Consider the following 22,884-nt stretch of genomic DNA (forward strand, 5'->3'; position numbering starts at 1 on the left):
CTCCTTGCATTGTAGGTATAAATTATACATAGAGTTTCTTCTTAATATTAAAATATGTGAGTCAATTTGTGCTCTGCATTCAGAGATTAATCTACTTTATAGTAAACCTAACATTTTGAAATTGCTTATTATAATTAAGACTTTGGCTTCATTTGCCTTTAATTCTTCATTTGCAAGAAGAGTTACACAATTATTATATAAATTATACTTGCTAAAATTGCATAAATTGGTATATTTAGAAAGATAAGCATTTACATGGGAGGAAATGGCCTTTTAGAAAACAATGTGTGTTAATTCACTTTGTAAAGTCATTTTAATATTTGTTCAAGTAAAGGACAGATCACATTTCTGTTTAGGACCTTGCCAGATTCTGACTTAAATATAATTTATAAGTTGATAAGTAGAATGCACTGGTTCCATTCATCGATAAGAGCATTAAGTTCTTTACAAGTATTCTATTAGTGATTGGGCAAAGCTCTTCTGAATTGTACTTTTTTGATGGTATGGTTGATTTTAAAAGATTAATTGAAATGTGCATTCTTTATTAGTTGGATAATTGTTATACACAGAATACTAGAAAGAGTTGTATAAGGTAGTGTATAAAAGGATAATATATGTAATAGATACTATAATATTAGACATAATTGACATAAAGATCTTTTAGATGAAATTACAGAATATTGCATAGAGATGCAGAGGCTTGAAGTTAGTTTTTTCAGTGGTTTCAGGTTTTAGATGTAAAGAATGGGGTAAAAAGGGAAGAGATAGAAAAGTGGTTTGTAGCATTTGTTGCTGTCATTCCCTGGGTAGCTCTTTGTAGGATGTTTTTCATGTGTCAGATACCAAGGATGTACCTATGTGGAAATCTGTATTGCCAGAGGCATAAGGACAAACAATATATAAGAAAACAAGAGAATTCAGATAACTTAAGTAAGCAAGACAGGATAAAGTTTACAAGAATAAAGAGAGAAAGATTTGTATGGAATGGAATGGATAGAAAAGAGTTGTGAAGAAACAAATTTCAATTTTTTTTTTCTTTTTTTTAAGTATCTCATGTATCAGAGTCTGGCCTTAACCTCACTGTGTAGCCAAGGCTGGTCTTGAATTCTTGATCCTCCTGTTTCTACCTTGCAAGTACTGAGATTATAGATGTGTGACACCATGGTAGTGTGAATTAAACATCTGATTTGTTTAAATGTGTATGACTGTTCTGCCTTAATGTGTGGTGTGTATTTGTTTTGTTTTTTTTTTTATTTTTATTTTGGTGTGTTCCATGTGAATAATGTGCTCTCAAGCCCAGAAGAGAGTATCAAGTCTTCTGGGACTGAAGTTACAGTAGGTTGTGAGCCAGGTCCTCTGGAATAACAGCTAGTGCTTTTTAACCATTGAACCACCTCCCAAGGCTCTCAACATCTGATTTTAAAGTATAGAAACAGAAAGATCAGTATCTTAATGAGAGAACAGAGAAATATAGCGAGTGAGTGTTTATTAAATGGTAGGTTCCTAGAATGTGACTGTTACATGGTGATATTCCGAACCCTTGTCTACAAAAGGACAGAACAGTAGAGAAACTCAAAGTTTCCACCTACAAATGTAAGGCCCAATAACTGTGCACAATGTAACTTTCAATTCAGATTCTAAATGGAATATGCTTCATTTTTTAGCAATGTTTGTTGCAAAAGAAATGAATTATACACAGCCTAGATCCAAAGGAATTACTACACTTCTAATAACATATCAGATGAACATGATTCTAGAATCAAGAAAATAGATATGTTCACTATTAAAGTCTGTATAAATAAAAAATAAAAAGCTAATGAGCCAATTATACACTGTAGTAGCATAAGTGCTTCTGATTTTGTGTAACAAAAGAGTCCATGATAAAATGTACAATATTAGTTTGAAAAAATATGAAAAAATATATCAATTTGCTTGTTATCTAATATAGAGGTCAGCAAATTACAGCCTGTAGCCAAAGCTGGCCTTCTGATTATTTTCTTAATAAAGTTTAACAAGATCACTGTTTAAGCATCTCCTGTGCTTGTTTCCCGTTTGTAGCATTATATTGAGCTGAACAGCTGTAGCAGAAGCTGTATGTTCTGCAAACCCTACATTACTATTTGGTCCTTTACAAAGAACATCTTCACACACCTAGACTAGAGATGGAGGCTGTGTCCTCCTCCTCATAGGTGTGTGTTCACTGAGGTTGTACAAGTAATAGGGAAAAGAAACAAAAATAGAAGTCTTACAAATAAATGCTTTCCACTTTTATATAACATTATACTCTTTTTTTTATGAATCCTATCTGGACTTTGTATAATGTGATTGCAATTGTGGAAGATTCTGCCCCATAGCCTCAAAGTATCTCTGGCTACTTTTTTATCATTAATGAAAAAAATCTCTGCAACTTTGACGTGATATGATCAGGGTATTTTTAAGTGCTTTTAAATAGCACACATTTAAATATTATAAACAGTCCACCTTGTAACTTTTGAACGTGTTAATGAATAACTTCCTAGACGTGTAAGGCTGAGAAAGCAGGAACTTTCAAGAGTGCAGATATAAAATATATTTTGTGCTTCTTAGTTTCCCTCTGGAGACCTGCAACCACATCATGAATCTGTTGTCAATATATTGCCTTGCAGCACTCAAACAGTAATTGAATTGATTAGTCAATGACACACCATTGTCCCATTCCCCAGTCACATAACCTCAAAGTTATTCAAACCTCCTCCCTTTTCTATACCACCTTCCTCTAGACCAAAAATCAGCACAATTTATCAATATTTCCTCTGTCATGTCTACATTTAATTTATTCTACTTCACAGTGGTCTAAAAATCAAGGCTTCACTCACATTATAACTGACTAAATCCTCTTTTGACTTAATATTTTTTGTCTACCTACCTTTTAAAGCACTGTCAAATGTCTTGTCAGCAACTAGTACACTGTAATAACTAGGTTAATTCTGTGTGGAGCATCTGAGTCCAGGTCTTAAGTAAAGCTGACCTTTGCCCCTTGACTTTAATATCATAGTTTTAAAGACTTATACAAGATTATTTGTTTGAATTATATTAATTTATGAGATTTTGCTCAATATTCTAAAATTATTTTGTTATGCATATAATCAGTTACTTTTTTGTTACTACTTGTGTTTCATCATACAGATACTCAGCCATTTAAAAATAATTTAATTCTTATGGAGATTTGGGTAGTTGGTAATGTTTTGCTCTAATAAAAATTGGTATTTGAAATTTTAGGTGCATTATCACACATTTTGTGATTATAAGAATCTATGGTTCTTCATATCTTTGGCAAAACTTGGCAAGTTTTTATGTATATTTTTTGTATATATAGCTACTCTTTTAACTACCATGCTCGAACACCTGGTCAAAGCAATTTAAGGAAGGGTTTGATTTACAGACTGAGAGTCAGTCAAGCATAGCTGGGAAGGCATGGAGGCCAGAGCATGAGGCTTTTAGTCACAGTGTATTTGCATTCAGAAAGCAGTGCGTTGTGGATGCTTGCGGTCCTCTCTCTCTCTCTCTCTCTCTCTCTCTCTCTCTCTCTCTCTCTCTCTCTCTCTAACTGGATATTTTATTTATTTACATTTCAAATGTTATTCCCTTTCCTGTTCCCCCTACACCGAAACCCACTATCCCATCCCCCTCCCCTTGCTTCTTTGAGAGTGTTCCCCCATCCAGCCACCCACTCACCCACTCACCCACTCTCATCTCCCTGCCCTCGGATTTTCTTACACGGGGGCACCGAGCCTTCACAGGACCAAGGGTCTCTTCTCCCATTGATGCTCAACAAGGCCATCCTCTGCTACATACATGGCTGCAGCCATGGGTCCCTCCATGTTTACTCTTTGGTTTGTGGTTTAGTCCTTGGGAGCTCTGGGGGGGGGGTACGGGGGGTCTGGTTAGTTGCTGTTGTTGTTCTTCCTGTGGGGTTGCAAACCCCTTCAGCTTCTTCAGTCCTTTCTCTAACTCCTCTATTGGGGACCCCATGCTCAATCCGATGGTTGCCTGTGAGCATCTGCCTCTGTATTTGTCAGGCTCTGGCAGAGCCTCTCAGGAAACAGCTATATCAGGCTCCTGTCATCAAGCACATCTTGATGCTTGACATCTACAATAGTGTCTGGGTTAGGTGTCTGTATGTGGGATGGATCCTCAGGTGGAGTGCACATGGAGTAGCACCACTCACACTGAGAGTAGGTCTCCCCACATCTATTAACCTTATCTAAACACTACCTCAAACTTGACCAGCACTTTTTCTCTTCTGTGATTCTAGATCTTGTCAATTTCATAATATTAACTATCACAGGTAGTTTTTATAGAATACTACAGCTTTGTTTTGCTGATAAACAATGATGACATTAACTTCTTGACTGAACTTACTTTAGGCTGTATCTAATCTAAGTGAGACTTTGCCCTTCCTAGCATGTATTCTTTGGAGGCTTTTCATAATTGGCATTATTTTGTCTATGCTGAAAGTTTTGCTTACTTTTATTCTCTGTAATGTCTTTAATTTATATGTGGAATTTTCCTTTTGTATAACTTATCTAATTAAAGTATTCATCTTGTAGTTACAACAAAATAGTAACATAGAAAATTGTATTTTCATTTTGGAACCAAAATACAAATGAAAAGCTTGATGATGCTCGTTTGTCCCTGTGATGTTTTCTTGAGATACTTTTAAGTTTTTTTATTCCAGGCTCTAGTTTCTGAGTTTCTGAATTTAAGCTTGGAAACCTGTTAAAAATTCTGGGATTCATCATACCTCTTTAGACTTGTCAGACTGTTTGTCTGTCTTGGTCTCCTTAGTTCTGAGAGGTTGCTGGCATCTTTATTTAGCTTCTGCAGTCTCACTTTTGAATAAAATTCCTTCGTGAGAAGAGTCATGCTGAATGTCAGTGTGCTTCCGCCTCGAGGGTCCTGCCTTAAATCTTGGCTGCATTGATATGTTAGTGTTGCGATGATGTGGCAAGAATACCCAATTTGATCAGTTCATACAGGTCAGCTCATCTATTTGTTTTAGACCTGACCACTTGGCCCAGGTGGGTTTTTGGTTTTTGGTTTATTTTTCCAGTGGATAGACAGTATATCATGGTTAGAATGCATGGAGAAGAAACTGTTCATATCAGTGTGCTGGGTGCTGTGGGAAGCATGAGAGAGTAAAGTCTGAAATCTTAGTATCCAATTCAAGACACACTCCTGGTGACCTAATGTCTACTAGGTCCACACTCTTAAAGTTCATACCATACCTCCCAGGATTGTCATGGACTAAGACAAAAGTCATCAACACAGGTGCTTTGGGGATATTTATCCAAACAGTGGTCCACTTCCATTGCATTTAAAGGTAACAACTCACCACTTTAGCTTTAATGTTGCATTATTACTTGCTTTAGTTGGTTAGCCAATGAATCCACTCTTACTAGAGGATAAACTTTTGCTGCTACTTTCTTACACTTGTTGAAGTGAAATAATATTGATACCTTAATTATGAAGCAAGAACAATGATTAAATGTTCCTTTCTCTTCAAAAGAACAAAGTAGACCACTATTGAACTCTGATTGGCCATTTGTTATTAGATGTATACATATATTTATTTGACAATATTCATCTCTTACAGGTTACTTAGCCAAACAATGAAGGATCATTTAGTAAGAGTAGCAAATGAGGCCGAATTTATCCTGAGCAGGCAGAGAGCAGAGGATATTCACAGACATGCAGAATTTGAGGTAAGATACTGCTATGTGCTTGTTTTAAGGATGCTACTGTATTTAGATGGTAATTGTTTGCTTAAGTAGAATGGTAGTATAATCTAAAGAAGCATGCTGTTAGCCTCCAAAATTTAGTTTATGAAAATCATGGAGGATTTTGGGAAAGCTCTCTTGGTTCAGCACCAGTTCAACTTGTCATTTTATCACAGGGCCTTTGGTGTATTGTTGACCTGCTTTTGATAATGGGAATGGGGCTGTGATTTGGTGTTTTTTTTTTTTAATTAGATATTTTCTTTATTTACATTTCAAATGTTATCCCCTTTTCCTGTTGCCCCCCCCCCCCCCCCCGAGACCCTCTATCTCATTTCCCCTCTCTCTGCTTCTATGAGGGTGTTCTCCCACCCACCTACTCCTGCCTCCCCGCCCTGGCATTCCCCCCACACTGGGGCATTCAGCCTTCACAGGACCAAGGGCCTCTCCTCCCATTGATGTCCGACAAGGCCATCCTCTGCTACATCTGCAGCTGGAGCCATGGGTCTCTCCATGTTTACTCTTTGGTTGGTGGTTTAGTTCCTGGAATCTCTGAGGTTCTGGCTGGTTGATATTATTGTTCTTCCTATGGGGTTGCAAAGAAACTCAGTAAAAGATTTAGTCCTCTTTGGGAAAGTCTCCTGTTGTGGTTGTGTATATGTTTGATGGCTTTAAGAGGTTTCCGTTTTCTTTTTCTTTTCTTTTCTTTTTTGGTTTCAGTTTTCTACTTGCACCATGTGATCAGGCTTAGCAGCCTGAGCCATTGCCTATTGAGTCTTCCTGCTATGCCTGCATCTCTCATTCTGTGGCTCATGAGGGACCATGTTTTGTATAACTCATCCTGTAACCAATACTTAATTTAGCAGTTCCTCCAGGATACGTGCAACAAATGTGACTTTAGAAAGGAAATGACTGGTTTCATAGCTATATAAATGACTAAAACAGGGATGAAATAAAAAAATTGACAAGAACATATGTTAGAAATTGAAGATATTTAAAAGACATTTAACCCCTATTTTCTATTATGTAAAGATAGATACACTCAATTTTTTTTTTTTTGTACTTTATAAAAGATGAAAACCATCACAATACAGAATAGTGGGTATAGTTTAAAAGTTATCCATAGTTTGGCTTTTGGTAACTTTCTGAACATTTTGCACTACTAGTTCCTTTTTTCGTACAGAGATTCTGTTGTATATTTGGACAAAGCCTATAATAGTAAAGAGAATGATATGCTTTTCTTATTATCAATAATGGCTGATGATGTAGCTCTGAGGAATACATCCCTTTAGTTCTTTGCTTTTTTTGATATCTATGAAATCTTCTCCTTTTGTTGTTTATTGACATTCCATTTAAGTCATAGATTACCATTAGGTATACACTTCAACTTTGTTTTTAAAGAGTTTTTGTAGTTGTAGACAGAAAGTGTATTAAAAATTATGTCATGTTCAACATTGGACATTATCTTATAAATAAGGTAAATGTATGAATGTATACATTTCAAGACTTAAGTTTTAGTAAAAAAAATTTTTGTTTCTGGAATTTTAGTTTGCATAAATTATGCACATCTGTAATCCAGAAGTAATAAGAATTATCCCATAATGATTTTATTTTTCAGAGCCAATTTAAGTTAAAATTCGTTTCAGTAAGAGTTTCATGATGTTCTTTTAGACAATACTGCTTTGAATTTCATTTATTATGCTCTAGAACTCACTTCTTATTAACTTCAGCAGAACTACATATTGTGTGGCAAATTTATTTGAATTAATAAAAACATAATTCCTTTTAAGTGAAATACTTATTTTGAAAATACTCTGTGTGTATGGCATACATACATGTTTGTGTGTATATATTGTGGGTATATCTGCTTTTGTGTTTCCATATTTATTAACCTCAGAGGTTGATGTCCGTGTCTTTCTTCCTTGATTACATTCTATCTTAGTTTTGAAGCAAGAGTCTCTCACTGAACCCTGGAGCTCCTCAATTTAACCAAGTTGCTTGCCTAGCAAGTTCTTAGGGATCTGCTGCCTCTGTTTCCCCTACTTCCGGAAGTGTTGGTGTTACAGAACTATATTGCTGCACAAAGCTTTTAAGTGGGTCCTTTAAATCCTATCTCAAATCTTTGACTGGTGACCCTTATCTTTAGCTCCAGCTACATTTTCTGATAGGATCTATAGCATATTTATTTATCCAAACATACTATGTTATATTTATCTTTAATGTTGCATTAAAGATGAATAGTACTGTTTTTATGTTTTAACATTGCATGTACATTTTCAACATATTAGAATATTAACACATCTTGTATGTTTGTTTAAATATAATTTTTAATATTTTGGTGTTATTGGACTGCCACTATTTTTATGCAGGCCTTTTCTGATCAAATATTATTCACGCATCATTCTAGAAGTCTGGGTTTATAGCTATACTAGGTACTAAAATTTTCTTGATACTTTTATATAACTTCCTCTATGCTTTGTAAATTATATTCTGCAGCGAGCTTCTCCGCATGACTTCTTTTCAGTAATTAAATTAGCATTTTCAGCTGCTGAAAACTTGTTGGCCTTTTCTGTTCATTGTGTTTCCTCATGCGTAAAATGTGAGACACCCACATATTTTTAATTCTTTCACAGTACCATTTTATAGTCTGGGTTTGTCAGCTATATAGTGAGAATGGTTTATTTCCCTATTTAATATTAAATAATAATATAAAATATTAATCTTATGTGTCACTTTAAGTATGGATCTTATGTCAGATAAGTAAATATCCAAAATGGACATTTTATAGTAATTTATAAGGGGGTTGAAGCTTATTTTTTCCTTTTAGAGAATCTGGCTATGTTATTAAAGATAGAAGATTCCAGATTCCTGGGTTATCTTTTTGTAGGTGTAAGAACTATGAAACTATACAATTTTGAAGCCATGTAATTTAGGATAATTGCCAGTATATTAATGAATCTTAGTATAATAGACCTTAACAACTTGAAATAGAATGAATAAATCTTATGTCTACTTTTCTTTATTGATTTATTTGGAAAACTTAACTGAATTACATTTAAATTTGAGGACTGATTTTTATTACAACTTTTCTAGAAAGTGTTTGTTGATAACACAGAGCTTATACTGGTTTTCAAAGGAGATCATGTCTGTACCTCAGTATTCCCTTCTTTATTACTGCTGAAAATACATTTCCTAGGTAATGTAGTTCTTTGAAATAAACCATGATCATCTAGCTATCTGTCTTTAGATGTTTTGAGTGACCATTCTTTGTTTAAAAAAAACACACACACAAAGCCAATGAGTAATCTTTACTTATGGATTTCTTTGCTTCTTTTTTTCTTTTTTTCTTTCTTTCTTTTTATTTTTTTGATACTGTAAACTCAGTAATACTCTATGTTCTTTATTCAGATTCTGATCTGACCAGTGGATTTGTATTGTGTTGTTGACTGGGTACTTTAAACAACTTAATTGAAAACTTCAAATCTGATTTGCCATTCCAATGTTTGTATTGTGTTACAATGTTGATTTACAAATGTAATATAGTGCAATTCAGTGTGTATATGTGTATAGTATGTATGATTTACTGACATTGTAGCAGAAGATGCAGTGATAGGATCTTCATTGGAATATGCTTTTCATTCAGCTTCTAATCTTTTGTTGCCTGTTGTTTTGATCAGAGTATTAGCCCATGCAAAATAATTCAGTTGACTAAAATTTTTAATGGGAATGAAATGTTGTACTTGAAAAGAGAAATTTAGAAAGATTCATAAAATGCCACTTCCAGTCCTGAAATCTGAAGAATCACAGTTATCCTGATTAGCCAAAACAACTTTGAAAAGACAGACTAGAGGAAGATGCTCACTTTCTCATTTCAGCACTGCCTACAAATCAAGTGACTAGCATAATTGTAGACACAGGTCAAAGGAATACAAGTGAAATAAGTACAGATATCTAAAGCTTACTGATTCTTGACAGCAGTGTGCAAACCACTGATGGTATAGTCCTTGCTACTGAATTTACCCTACTCAGTACGATTCACAAGTCATCAAAAGTTTTGGAATCAGACATAAAATTTATTCAAAGAATGCAGAAAGTAAGTTTATGCTCTAAGGTGTCAGCTTGCCAATCAAGTCTAGAGTTTGGATTTTTCACTAGGAGGGGATTTTGGTTGGATAAGGTCTGCATGATGTCAAACTACCAATTCATGCGAAAGTGAGCAAATTTCCATCATTCTTGGTGCTCCTCTCGTTTTATTTCTTATTCTAGCTTATTTATGATGTGACATTAATGGGCATGTTCTTTATTATTTTTATAAGCCTATGGTCTTTTGGAATGTCAATATGGCATCTGGCTGATTTCACTGGTTTGGAATGTTCCTTCAAGCCAGGCAGTGGTGGCGCACACCTTTAATCCCAGCACTTGGGATGCAGAGGCATCCAGATTTCTGAGTTTGAGGCCAGCCTGGTCTACATAGTGAGTTCCAGGACAGCCAGGGCTACACAGAGAAACCCTGTCTTGAAAAAAACAAACAAACAAAAAGCTTGGAATGCTCCTTCAGATAGTGTGACTCTTTGCTAACTCCTTAGTATGTGGGTGCATGTTGTTATTAGGATCAGGTGTTAACTCTGTTTTTTTTTAATTTTATTTTATTTAATCTTTATTTTTTACTCTCCAGATTTTATCCCCCCTCCAGTTTCACACTCTGTTCCACTTCCCTTACCTCCTCCTCGACCCACCTCCTCCCAGTCTCCAGGAGGATGTCTCACCTCTGCCCCCACCAGCCCTACCTACTCCCTGTGGCCGCCAGTCTCTTGAGTGTTGAGGGCAATAATATATAGGTAAAATTATTCATAACTTGAGGATCTAGGCTCTGACAAATACTTTAGCAAGGAATGCTGGCTCAACTGGATATCCTCATTTGAAAGAAGGGAGTTGAACCCTTCATAGCACATACACAGTATCACTCAGAATATGTGGCATAACACAAATCGATTGGTCAGATCAGAATGAAGACATAATCCCATCATATTTCTCTGTTTTTAAAAGTAATCAAAACTCCAAAATTCTTACTACACTGTAACATAAATGAAACTTCTTATGTCCTTTCTGTAATTGTTTAATGTTTAAAACCAAGCATTAAATTAAAAAAATTCATATGCTTATCATGGTTTTAAAGACCTGCTTGATGTGGTTCCTAAGTTTCCCATTTTATATTATATCCTTCTCCCCATGGATTGTTCTGCAGTCACACTAACCTTTCAACTCTTTAAGTATGCTGATGTCTTCTTCCCTCAAATTCTCCATAGACTCACTGAACACTTACTTACAAAGTATTCTTGCCAGTCAGCACAAGTCCAAGCCTTTCCAAAAGTGACATACATGATTTATAGGAATGTATGTACTTCTAATGAAAAACATGATTAGGCACTCAAAAAAGTAACTAATGTTATTTGGTAACCATAAGAAAGACAGAAAGTGTGCAGGAATGGCTATTTTACATAGAATGATAGGAAGGCAGGTACTGAAGATGGCTTGAAGGAACTGAAGGAGCAATCATGGAGATAAGAGGAAGCATGATAATGTTAAAGGGATGAAGATGCAAAGGCTCTGAGGCAGGTTCATGCCTGACTCACAGTATGAAAACATACTGTATTGGAGTGAATGAAAAGGGCCAGTGGAATGGAAGCAGAGTAAATCATTCATGTGGATTCTTTTTTTTATTTTTATATTTTATTTACATTTAAGATGCCATCCCCTTTCCCCATTTCCCCTCCCTAGAAAAGCCCTGTCCCATGCCCCCCTTTCCTTTTTGCTTTTATACAATTTTTTAAAAAATGTTAATCAAAGGATTTATAAGTTTGGTAATGCTCAATCAGAAGCGTAACCCAATACCCAACCTAGATATAAAAACTATCTTTGACTGGTGGAGACACATGAACATCTGCCTCCATGCCCCCTCTCTCTTTCTCTCTCTCATCACCTAGCTTCTCCTCTCCTTCATCTTCTCTCCTTACTCCATCTTTTCCTCTCAGTACTCCTTCCCACTTAGCTCCTGTTAAAGTAAAACTTTTCTCTCAAAATACAATTAGAGCATACTTATTCCTAATTGTACCAGTGAGGTACAAGATAGTCCTAATACCCAGTCCATCATTTTGTTGACTAACTAAAACACTTACTTTTGATCCTGGCCTTTTTTTTTTTTTTTTTTTTTTTTTTTTTTTTTTTTTTTTTTTTGGCTTTAGAATGAATGTCAGCTGAAAACTATGATTCTTTTTGTTTTTTTAATTGGATATTTTATTTACATTTCAGATGTTATCCTCTTACCCCATTTCTCCCCCAACCCCTGCCCAGGAACCCCTATCCCATCCCTCCTTCTCATGCTTCTATGATGATGTGCCCCACATACCCTCCCCCACTCCTACCTCCCCACCTACCTCGAATTCCCTGACACTTAGTGCCCAGCCTTCATGGGACCAAGGATCTCCTCTGCCACCTATGCCCAACAAGGCCATCCTCTCATACATATACAGCTAGAGCCATGGTTTCCTCCCTATGAGCTCCCGGGCTCGTAGTTTAGACTCTGGGAGCTCTGGTTGGTTGGTATTGTTGCTCTCCTCATGGGGTCACAAACTTTTTCAGCTCCTTCAGTCTTCTCTTTAACTCCTCCATTGGGAACCCCTTGATCTAAGGAGACAGCTGTATCAGGCTCCTGTCAGCATGTACTTCCTGATATCTACATCAGCGTCTACCTTTGGTAACTGCACATGGGATGGATACCCAGGTGGAACAGTCTCCAGACGGCCCCACCTTCAGTTTCTGCCCCACACTTGTTTCCATATTTACTCCTTTGAGTATTTTGTTACTTCTTCTAAGAAGGACCGAATCATCCACACTTGGTCTTCCTTCTTCATGAGCTTCATGTGGTCTGTGAGTTGAATCTTGGGTATTTCAATCTTTTGGGCTAATATTTGCTTATCAGTGAATAAATACCATGAGTGTTCTTTTGTGATTGGGCTACCTCACTCAGGATGATATTTTCTAGTTCCATCCATTTACCATGTGCATTATGTGCATGCTGACAGGACATCTGGGTTCTTTCCAGCTTCTGACTATTATAAATAAGGCTGCTATTAACATAGTGGAACATATGTCCTTGTTATATGTTGGAACGTCTTCTGGATATATGCCTAGGAGTGGTATAGCTGGGTCCTCAGGTAATTCGATGTCCAATTTTCTGAGGAACCACCAGACTGATTTCCAGAGTTGTTACACCATGTTACAATTCCACCAACAATGGAGGAGTGTTCCTCTTTCTTCACATCCTCGCCAGCATCTGCTATCACCTGAGATTCTGATCTTAGCCATTCTGACTGGTGTGAGGTGGTATCTCAGGGTTGTCTTGATTTGCATTTCCCTGATGACTAAGGATGTTGAACATTTCTTTAGGTGCTTCTCGGCCATTTGTATTTCCTCAGTTGAGAATTCTTTGTTTAGCTCTATACCTCATTTTTTAATAGGGTTATTTGGTTGTCTGGAGTCTAATTTCTTGAGTTCTTTTTATATATTGGGTATTAGCCCTCTATTGGATGTAGGATTGGTAAAGATCTTTTCCCAATCTGTTGGTTGCCTTTTTGTCTTATTGACAATATCCTTTGCCTTACAGAAGTTTTGCAATTTTATGATGTCCCATTTGTCAATTCTTGCTTTTAGAGCATAAGCCATTGGTGTTCTCTTCAGGAACTTTTCCCCTGTGCCTAGGTATTCGAAGGTCTTCCACACCTTCTTTTCTATTAGTTTCAGTGTATCTGGTTTTATGTGAAGGTCCTTTATCTACTTGGACTTGAGCTTTGTACAAGGAGATAAGAATGGATTGATTTACATTCTTCTACATGCTGACCTCCACTTGAACCAGCACCATTTGTTGAAAATGGTGTCCTTTTTCCACTGGATGGTTTAGCTTCTATGTCAAAGATCAAGTGACCATAGATATGTGGGTTCATTTCTGGATCTTCAGTTCTATTCCATTGATCTTCTTGCCTGTCTTTGCACCAATACCATGCCTTCCTTATCACTATTGCTCTGTAGTACAGTTTGAGGTCAGGGATGGTGATTCCCCCAGAAGTTCTTTTATTGTTGATAATAGTTCTCGCTATCCTGGGTTTTTTGTTATTCCAAATGAATTTGCACATTGCTCTTTCTATTTCTGTGAATAATTGATTTGGAATTTTGATGAGGATTGCATTGAATCTGTAGATTGCTTTTGGCAAGATGGCCATTTTTACTATGTTTATCCTGCCAATCCACAGGCATGGGAGATCTTTCCAACTTCTGATATCTTCTTTGATTTCTCTCTTCAGAGACTTGAAGTTTTTGTCATACAGATCTTTCACTTGCTTGGTTAGATTCATACCAAGGTATTTTATATTATCTGTGACTATTGTGAAGGGTATCATTTCCCTAATTTCTTTCTCAGCCTGTTTATCTTTTGAGTAGAGGAAGGCTACTGATTTGTTTGAATTAATTTTATATCCAGTCAGTTTGCTGAAGTTGTTTATCAGGTTTAAGAGTTCTCTGGTGGAAATTTTGGGGTCACAAGTATACTCTCATATCATCTGCAAATAGTGAAAATTTGATTTCTTCTTTTCCTATTTATATCCTTTTCACTTCCTTTTGTTGTCTAATTGCTCTCGCTAGGATTTTGAGTACTATATTGAATAGATAGGGTGAGAGTGGGCAGCCTTGCCTAGTCCCTGATCTTAGTGGGATTGCTTCAAGTTTCTCTCCATTTGGTTTGCTGTATATTGCTTTTACTATGTTTAGGTATGGGCCTTGAATTTCTGATCTTCTTAAGAATTTTACCCTGAAGGGATTTTGAATTTTGTCAAATGTTTTCTCAGCATCTAGGGAGATGACCATGTGGGTTTTTTTCTTTGAGTTTGTTTATATAGTGGATTACATTGATGGATTTCTGAATATTGAACCATCCCTGCATTCCTGGCATAAAGCCTACTTGATCATGATGGATGATTGTTTTGATGTGTTTTTGGATTCAGTTTGTAAGAATTTTATTGAGTATTTTTGCATTGATTTCCTAAGGGAGATTGGTGAGGTTTAGGTATGAGCATGATTGTAGCTTCATAGAACAAATTGGGAGTATTCTTTCTGTTTCTATTTTGTGAAATAATTTGAAGAGAATTGGTAGTAAGTCTTCCTTAAAGGTGTGATAGAATTCTGCACTAAAACCATCTGGTCCTGGGCTTTTTTTGGTAGGGAGACTTTTAATGACTGATGCTATTTCTTTAGGGGTTATGGGCCCATTTAGATGGTTTATTTGCTTCTGATTTAACTTTGGTACCTGGTATCTGTCTAGAAAATTGTTCATTTCATACAGGGTTTTTAGTTTTGTTGAGTATAGGCCTTTGTAGTAGAATCTGACGATTTTTTTAATTTCCTCAGTTTCTGTTGTTATGTCTCCCTTTTCAGTTCTGATTTTAGTAATTTGGATATTGTCTCTGTGTTATCTGGTGTGTCTGGGTTTATCTATGTTGTTGATTTTCTCAAAGAACCAGCTCCTGGTTTTGTTGATATTTTGTATAGTTCTTTCTGTTTCTACTTGGTTGATTTCAGCCCAGAGTTTGATTATTTCCTGCTGTTTACTCCTCTTGGGTATATTTGCTTCTTTTTGTTCTAATGCTTTCAGGTGTGCTGTCAAGTTGTTAGCGTGTGCTCTCTCCAGTTTCTTTTTGTAGACACTTAGAGCTATGAGTTTTCCTCTTAGTACTGCTTTCATGGAGTCCCACAAGTTTTGGTATGATGTGTCCTCATTTACATTAAATTCTAAACAGTCTTTAATTTCTTTCTTTATTTCTTCCTTGACCAAGTCATTATTGAGTAGAGCATTGCTTAGCTTCCACGTGTATGTGGGATTTCCATTGTCTTTGTCATTATTAAAGACCAGCCTTAGTTTGTGGTGATCTGATAGGATGCAAGGGATTATTTCAATCTTTTTGTATCTGTTGAGGCCTGAGTGCAGTGGCTCCTCTAGGATGTCTCAGGATACGGTATCTTCATGGGACCACCAGCTAGGTGTCTGCCCAAGCACTCACTTGGATTCTTAGAGTTGGAAATTCTCTGAGGTCTGTGAGCATGAAGTAACATTTTAAATGGACCATTTTGGTTGCTCTTTTCGGTAGAGAGTAGAGGGATGACCAGGGTAGAAATTGCTCAGGTGTACATTTTTCCCACTGAGAGTAGAAAGTATGATCTGAACTATGCTAGTGACTTGACGGTTATGATGAATGGCTGAATTTGAGTGTGTTTTGTCTATGTTCACAGAATGTCAGGTAATACATGAGAGAAAGTAGGTGAAGGCTCACTAGAAGACCTTTATGGAAACAACTAAGTGAATAGAATTGCTCAAAGGAAAGGTTATGAAGGAGCAGCTGAAATCATAAGAGAGTGCCAGGGCCCAGTTCTGAACACATTAGATGTTCACCTGATGTCAATTAGTCAGTTGGATGTATATATTTAAAATTTATGGAATGTCTATGTTTAGAATACAGGTTTTCAAATATAATTATAATGGTAACATTGAAAACCATGAGTCAGAATGAGATGACTAAGAATGCAGATGCTAGCTGTGTTTTGGCAGAAAATGAGAAATGTCCATGCTTCTGTTCTTAAACTTTGGATAAGAATGACATGCTGTGTCAACTAATCCTGCTACACTAAGTAAAAGTAGGACTGACAATTGTCGTGAGAAGGTGTTTTTTCTGTTCTCTGCTTGACCTTTATCAATCTCTGCCTAACAGGTCTTTTACTCCCTCACCTAAGCAGTACCTCTGCCCTGCTGCAGGTCATTGTCTCAGTTCTCCATAGAACTCAGAACTAAGAATTTAAAAGTAGTTTGTTGTTTCTGCGCTGTTTTTGTAAATGTAGGAGCTATAGGCACACTGTCTTTGCCTTTTTGTGGTTTTCTAGTTTTTGTGAAGTATGTAGCATAGTTGTTTGGTTAAGTTGGACCCAACAGGGATGACATTAGCTGAAATATCCCCCAACAAAGGGGAGAAAGAACCTGTAGAGACCATATCCAGGGCATACCCACAGTCCCCGGTTGAGAGATGGGGCCACCTACCCTTCTCAAAAATATTAACCCAGAATTGATCCTGCCAAAAGGAAATTCAGGGACAAAGAGTTGAGCAGGAACTGAAGGAAAGGCCATCTGGAGACTGCCCCACCTAGGGATTCATCCCATCTGCAGACACCAAACCCAGACACTATTGCTGATGCCAAGAAGTGCTTGCTGACAGGAACCTGGTATAGCTGTTCCCTGAGAGGCTCTGCCAGAGCCTGACCAGTACAGATGTTGATGTACTCAGCCAACCATCAGACTCAGCATGGGGACACCAATGAAGGAGCTAGGGGAAGGACTGAAGGAGTTGAAGGGTTTTGCAATCCCATAGGAAGAATAACAATATCAACCAACCAGACCCCTCAGAGCTACCAGGGACTAATCCGCCAACCAAAGAGTACACATATTGAGACCCATGGTTCCAGTGTCATATGTAGCAGAGGATTGCCTTATCTGGCATCAGTGTGAGAGGAGGCCCTTGATTCTGTGCAGGCTCGATGACCCAGGGTAGGGGAATGCTAGGGTACTCAGGTGGGAGTGGGTGGGTAGGTATGGGAGCACCCTCATAGAAGCATCGGGGAGGGGGATGAGATGGGGTTTGTGAAGGGGAAACTGTGAAGGGGGATAAAATTTGAATGTAAATAAATAAAATAATCAATAAAAAAAAAGTTTGTTTAATGGGTAACATGACCCAATCTTAGGGAATTCTATCAGATTTAAGATTATGGAATGGATTTTGTGTATAGTAGTTGCTTCACTGGTGCTTACAAAATAATAATATTTGTTCTGTTCATGAGCACACGAGTGCTTTTGTGCCAGGAACAGTTTTATATTGGCTGACTTCCACATTTTAGTTTGACATTTGAATTTAATTAAAAAAATGATTATTTCTTTTTTGTTTTAATATTGCAAGTTCTTGTAACTGATTTGTGTGTGGGAAATCATATGATAGTGATTTTAAGAGCACAGGAAATGTCTGTACTGTTGAAAGTTCCATATGTGACTATAATAGTTTTTATCTGATTTAAATCATTAACTTAGGTCAGTGGAATAGAATCTTTATTTCAGATTTTGACAGACAATATTACTGTTCTTTCAACATGACTCTTCTTCATCCCATTCAAAGTAATTCATACTCTTCTGAGCTTCCATGGGTAGACAAGTTTGTGTCTTGTTGGGAACTGCACTGGCCCATGTTTGGGGGCCAAAAATGTTGAGGCCCTCTCCACTCCATGCTTGGCGGCCACTGTTTCCCAGCCCAAGCTGCCGCTCCGGTCTGCTGGTCAGGGTTCAGCAAGAGAGAGAGAGTGAGGACGGACTCGAAGAATGGAGACCAGACAGAGTGTGATTCAATCCCGTTTATTCTTCAGTCTCTCTTCCTAGTCTAAGTCCCAAGTCTAGCTGTACTCTCTAAAGAGTCTCCCTAAAGAGTATATCTCTCTGCCGTCTGCCTCTGCCTTTTATATGTCTCACTTCTAAGCCATGCCTCTAAGTTACACCTTTAATGCCCTTAGGTCTTGTCTCTAAATCTGATCTCTAGGTCACACTCTTAAGTCACACACCTTTAAACTCATTCACCTTTAATCTCACACACCCAAGGAAAGTCCTGGGTATCCAAAGCAAGATGTTATCAGAGTGTGCTCAGCTGTTGTAGGCTATTGTAATATAAGTCTCATGTCAGGGTATATGGCTCAAGATGGCTGCAAAGCTGATAGCTGCTTTCTGCTAAAAGTCAGCCCCCAACAGTGTCTGTGGTTTGCATTCGTTACCTGCACCCTTTAATCTCCTTTTAAATTCTTTAATCCCTATTGTGGTGCTTTTCACATGCCAGCTACATGGTACAGCAAGGATGGAGCTGGTGAGTCAGGCTTCTTTGGTTTTATTAACACCTTTCTCTGATCACCTATCATACATAGGTGAAGGCAGGATAGGAGGGTTTTTTTCAATGGAGATGCAATGCTTTGGCTCAGAACTTTTGGAAATAGCTTGAGGTGCCATGTACTAATACAGCTCTATGCAGTGTTTTGCAATTATTATTTAGTCATAAGAAGCAAATGTGATTCTCTGTTTTGTTTGGCTGAAAAAAGGAGATAAAGGCCAACCTAGCCCCCTTTTATTCTTAGAAATATGGATCTAGGTTTTAGTTTTAATATGTATTTTCTTTACTAATAATGAGAGAATGTTTTCTGTGTAAGCATGAGGTATGATGACGTGTATAACTAATGTAACACTTGCTTATTAACTTGTCTACACATTGTTAAAAGTTCCTGCTTGACAATTATGTCATGATGCCTTTTTATGACAAATTAATTTATTCTGTGTGTATGAGTGTATGAGGCACACATTATCATGGTGTATATGTAATATTTAAGGGTCAGAGGACAACTATTGGGAGTTTTCCCCTTTCACTGTGCAGGTTCCAGCAGTTGAACTTAAGCCATCCATCAGTCTTGGAGGCAAACAACTTTAACCTCTGAGCTATCTTGTTTACCCAAGAAGAGATTTTAAAAACAGTTTCAACAGTTCATTTATAACTTTATCCACAGGGAAACAATGGGTGACAGTTTCTAAATTTAGAGATTATTCAGAAGTTAATGCCACAAGGAATAGAATATCAAGTAAGAACTCAGCAGAGGGTCTGGGGAGGCGGCTACACAATGGGTACTTGAGATATGGTCTCTACCATTCATGTATAAAAACTGGCTGGTGGCTCTGTGGCAAGTTTCAATAATTGTAAGACTGGGAAGGCAGAGATAGGCAGATTTTAGAACTCACTGGTCAGACAACATAGCAGAATTGTTGGAAGCTCTGTGTTCATTGCAGTATCGTGTCAAGAGCAATCGAGGAAGACATGCAACGTTAACCTCTAGCTTCCATATGAATGTGGGTGCATGCACATGTATACACACACAGATGAAAATACACACACAGCAATAGATCTTGGCAGTTAATATTTTACATCCAACTATAGAAGAAAGTTAAACAGGTTACCAAAATGTCTTAACATATGTATGCCTGTGAGTAGTTAAGACTGTTTAAGACTTAGAATAGAATATATAACATACATCTTTTAAAGCAAGGATATAATTGACATTGAACAAAATAGTTACAGAATATTTTTGAGTCAGTGAATTGACTAGCATTTGTATGTCTGCAAGAGAGCTTGTTCGCCAAATTCAACTAAAATCTATTACTTGAAATGGTGTCTGTTTGCCCTAGTGAGCAATTTATTGTTAAAATTAATTTATTTTTGTATTTCCTTAAGAAAACAAGAGAATATTATTTAATGGGTTGCAATCTTGTCTTTTCTGGTTACAATTTCCTTAACAAGTAGTGAAATAATATTGATTTAAGTGTTCATTGTTTCTAACACTGCCTATTATGTCATGTGAGTGTATAATATTTGTTTATCAAAATTGAACTCTCTGTATGTGACGTAAAAATATCTTACCTCTGTTGGAATTGTCATTATTCATGTATTTTAATTCACAAATAAGACTAAGTGATGTGTATTAAATTTAGAATATATCTGTGGGGATAGCTAATTCAATCTTATTAATACATATCCCCTCACCTGCTTTTCACTCTTTTGCAGTGAAAACACTGACAATCTATTTTCTTAGTATTTTAGTAATATAATATATTATTGCTTTGGTTATCTTATTGTAAAATTAACCTTTTAATTTTATCTTTCTTAAATAACTCAATTTAAAGTTCAAATTCTCAGTTACATTGGAATGCTTAAAAGAATTTATATGATGTTGTAGGTAAGCCATCAAGATATAGCTTCTGGGCTGTGTTAAATCCATACCTTAAGTCAACTCTTTGCAAGTATCCTTTTATAGCCCTTCGTTTCCATGCAACATATATTTGTGTGATTTAGCTACTTGGAAAATATTTAGTTCTCAATTAGAGGAAACTGGAGATTTAGCTTAAAATACAACATCCTTCAGCCATTTGAGCTGGATCATTGAACTACACAGAGCCTTAAAACGAAGCTAACAAAGGATAGTCTCTTTTTCTCCTAATTAATGAGTCTGTACTTTCTCTCAACATATTGATATAAGAGGATAGATTGGTATAGAGCAAAGCGCTCATTTTTCAATGCCTAATTTGGGCTCAAAGTAATTCACAAGAATGTAGTATATATAGAATAATTGAAAAGGGTAGGATTAGGTAGATCATTTTGACTTGTGTTTAATACTGTAATTAAGAGCTGGACTAAAATACTGTTATTGTAAGTAGGGAATAGTCTTATGGAATTTTTTTAATATTTTAAGATAAACAGTACTTTTATTTTAACTAGCATTTTTAAGACTTGTTTTGCTATTGACAAACATTTTTTGTCTCTTTCTCCCAGAATTTTATCTCTAATTTGTACTGCTCTCCACAGCTTGCAACCTGTATGCACAAAGTGTTTCTCTTCATCTGCACTTGAAATGTATGGAAAGCATATCCACATGGGAACACTTCTGTAACTGTCTTCCCCCTGCCATCTGTTGCCTGCTTTCTCCCTTCTAAGCAAAGGTCTTCTATGTGCTTGTTTACAGATGTCAGCTATCACTAGGTTTCTTTTACTAGACTTCCTTCAAATGATTTTTAGTTTGTTTTCAAATACGTGTTTTGCATAGTCTTTTTGTAACACTAACTACTACATAAATGGTACAAATCCCCTGAAAAAAATTTGTATTTGGTTTATTCTTTTCTTCATCAATGTTTCACTGCTTTTATGTAAGAAGTCAGAATAGTCATTGTGAAACCTTATGTTCTGCAGACCCTCATGGACCAGTCTATCCCTTTTCTGTGTGCTTAGTTCCTGCTCTTGACTCTTTCCATCCACCCTGGCCAGCGCCTCTGTCCTGCATCTTTGTCCAGCACTGATCTCTTTATCTTCTTGTCACCATCCTGTACATTTATCCTCACTTCTCATCTTTGCTCTGTTCCCATTGCTACTTTTACATGAAAGCCTTCTTTGCTGCTGCTTCTTTATCTCTACCAACCAATCTCCTAAATATAAACTAAGCTTGCAGTGTCTTATATTACTTACTAATCCAGTCATTTGCAGCTGCATGCTTACTTGCCTATTTGTTTCCATCTTGATTGTGTGCATTATGAGAATAAGAACTCTCTGTTCCACATCTATAGTGCCAACACATTGTTTTTCATGTTACGCACTCAGCAAAATAATTTTTTAATAAATGATTACACCTATGAAAACTCTGCATTGTACCTCCTAAATATCCAGTTGTTTTTGTTCAGTATAAAAACCCAAAATGTCATAGTAGAACTCTTTCACCAATCTCATAGTACAAAGAAAAAAGGTTATAAAAATTTTCAGAAGTTCATGATTGGTAGGTTTCAAATTATAGTTTTAGTTCTTTAATCAAACAAGTGCTGATTATATGTGAAAATTATGGAATAGGAAACAGTACAAAATAAAACCAGCACATTTTAAGAAAATTTTAAAAATCCTGGTTAAGTACATGTTTTAAGGTTCTTTTAATTTTGAAATAAGATAGTGTAATATTAAAGAATAAACACAATTTGAGAACATATTCAGGAAATACACTTCCCATCTTGTATGTAGAATATTGATAAAATTTGTTGAATTTTCTGTTTTAATTTTTAAAATATAGATATAATCAAACTTGAATGAATGATATTGTAGTTGGACTTAGTTTACTCTTTTGTACGTTCTTTTTTAATTCACTCTTCTCCACCATCTTTCTACCTTTCAAGCCCTCTAACACAAGACAGGGGAGGGAAACGGGTTGGGGGAGGCAGCGACATCATAATTACACTACCTCTGATGATTAGGGACATAGAGTTCCTTGGGGCACATTTGATCTTCACTGTCAGGATATCTAATTTATTCTTTTATTGTTTCTTCTATGCACATGTCTACTTAACAAACCAAAACCAACAGCAGCCAACAGCAGCCAACCACCACCCAATAACTTACTACCAGTCAACAACCATCCCACTTCTATATAGCAT

At 36.5% G+C, this 22,884-nt stretch overlaps 1 protein-coding gene across 5 annotated transcripts in view; it reads left to right on the plus strand.

Moving 5' to 3' along the window:
- The window catches only part of Lrba (LPS responsive beige-like anchor protein), a 542,935-nt gene that overhangs the window by 180,520 nt on the left and 339,531 nt on the right, over window positions 1-22,884 (plus strand). For all 5 annotated transcript variants that reach the window (XM_076932608.1, XM_076932607.1, XM_076932609.1 and 2 more), the window contains exon 36: window positions 5,636-5,744. In XM_076932608.1, the coding sequence (XP_076788723.1) occupies window positions 5,636-5,744 (109 nt within the window). The remainder of the gene's footprint in view (window positions 1-5,635; window positions 5,745-22,884) is intronic.

This window comes from Arvicanthis niloticus, chromosome 4 (assembly GCF_011762505.2).
Source record: "Arvicanthis niloticus isolate mArvNil1 chromosome 4, mArvNil1.pat.X, whole genome shotgun sequence".
In the NCBI taxonomy this organism is placed as follows: domain Eukaryota; kingdom Metazoa; phylum Chordata; class Mammalia; order Rodentia; family Muridae; genus Arvicanthis; species Arvicanthis niloticus.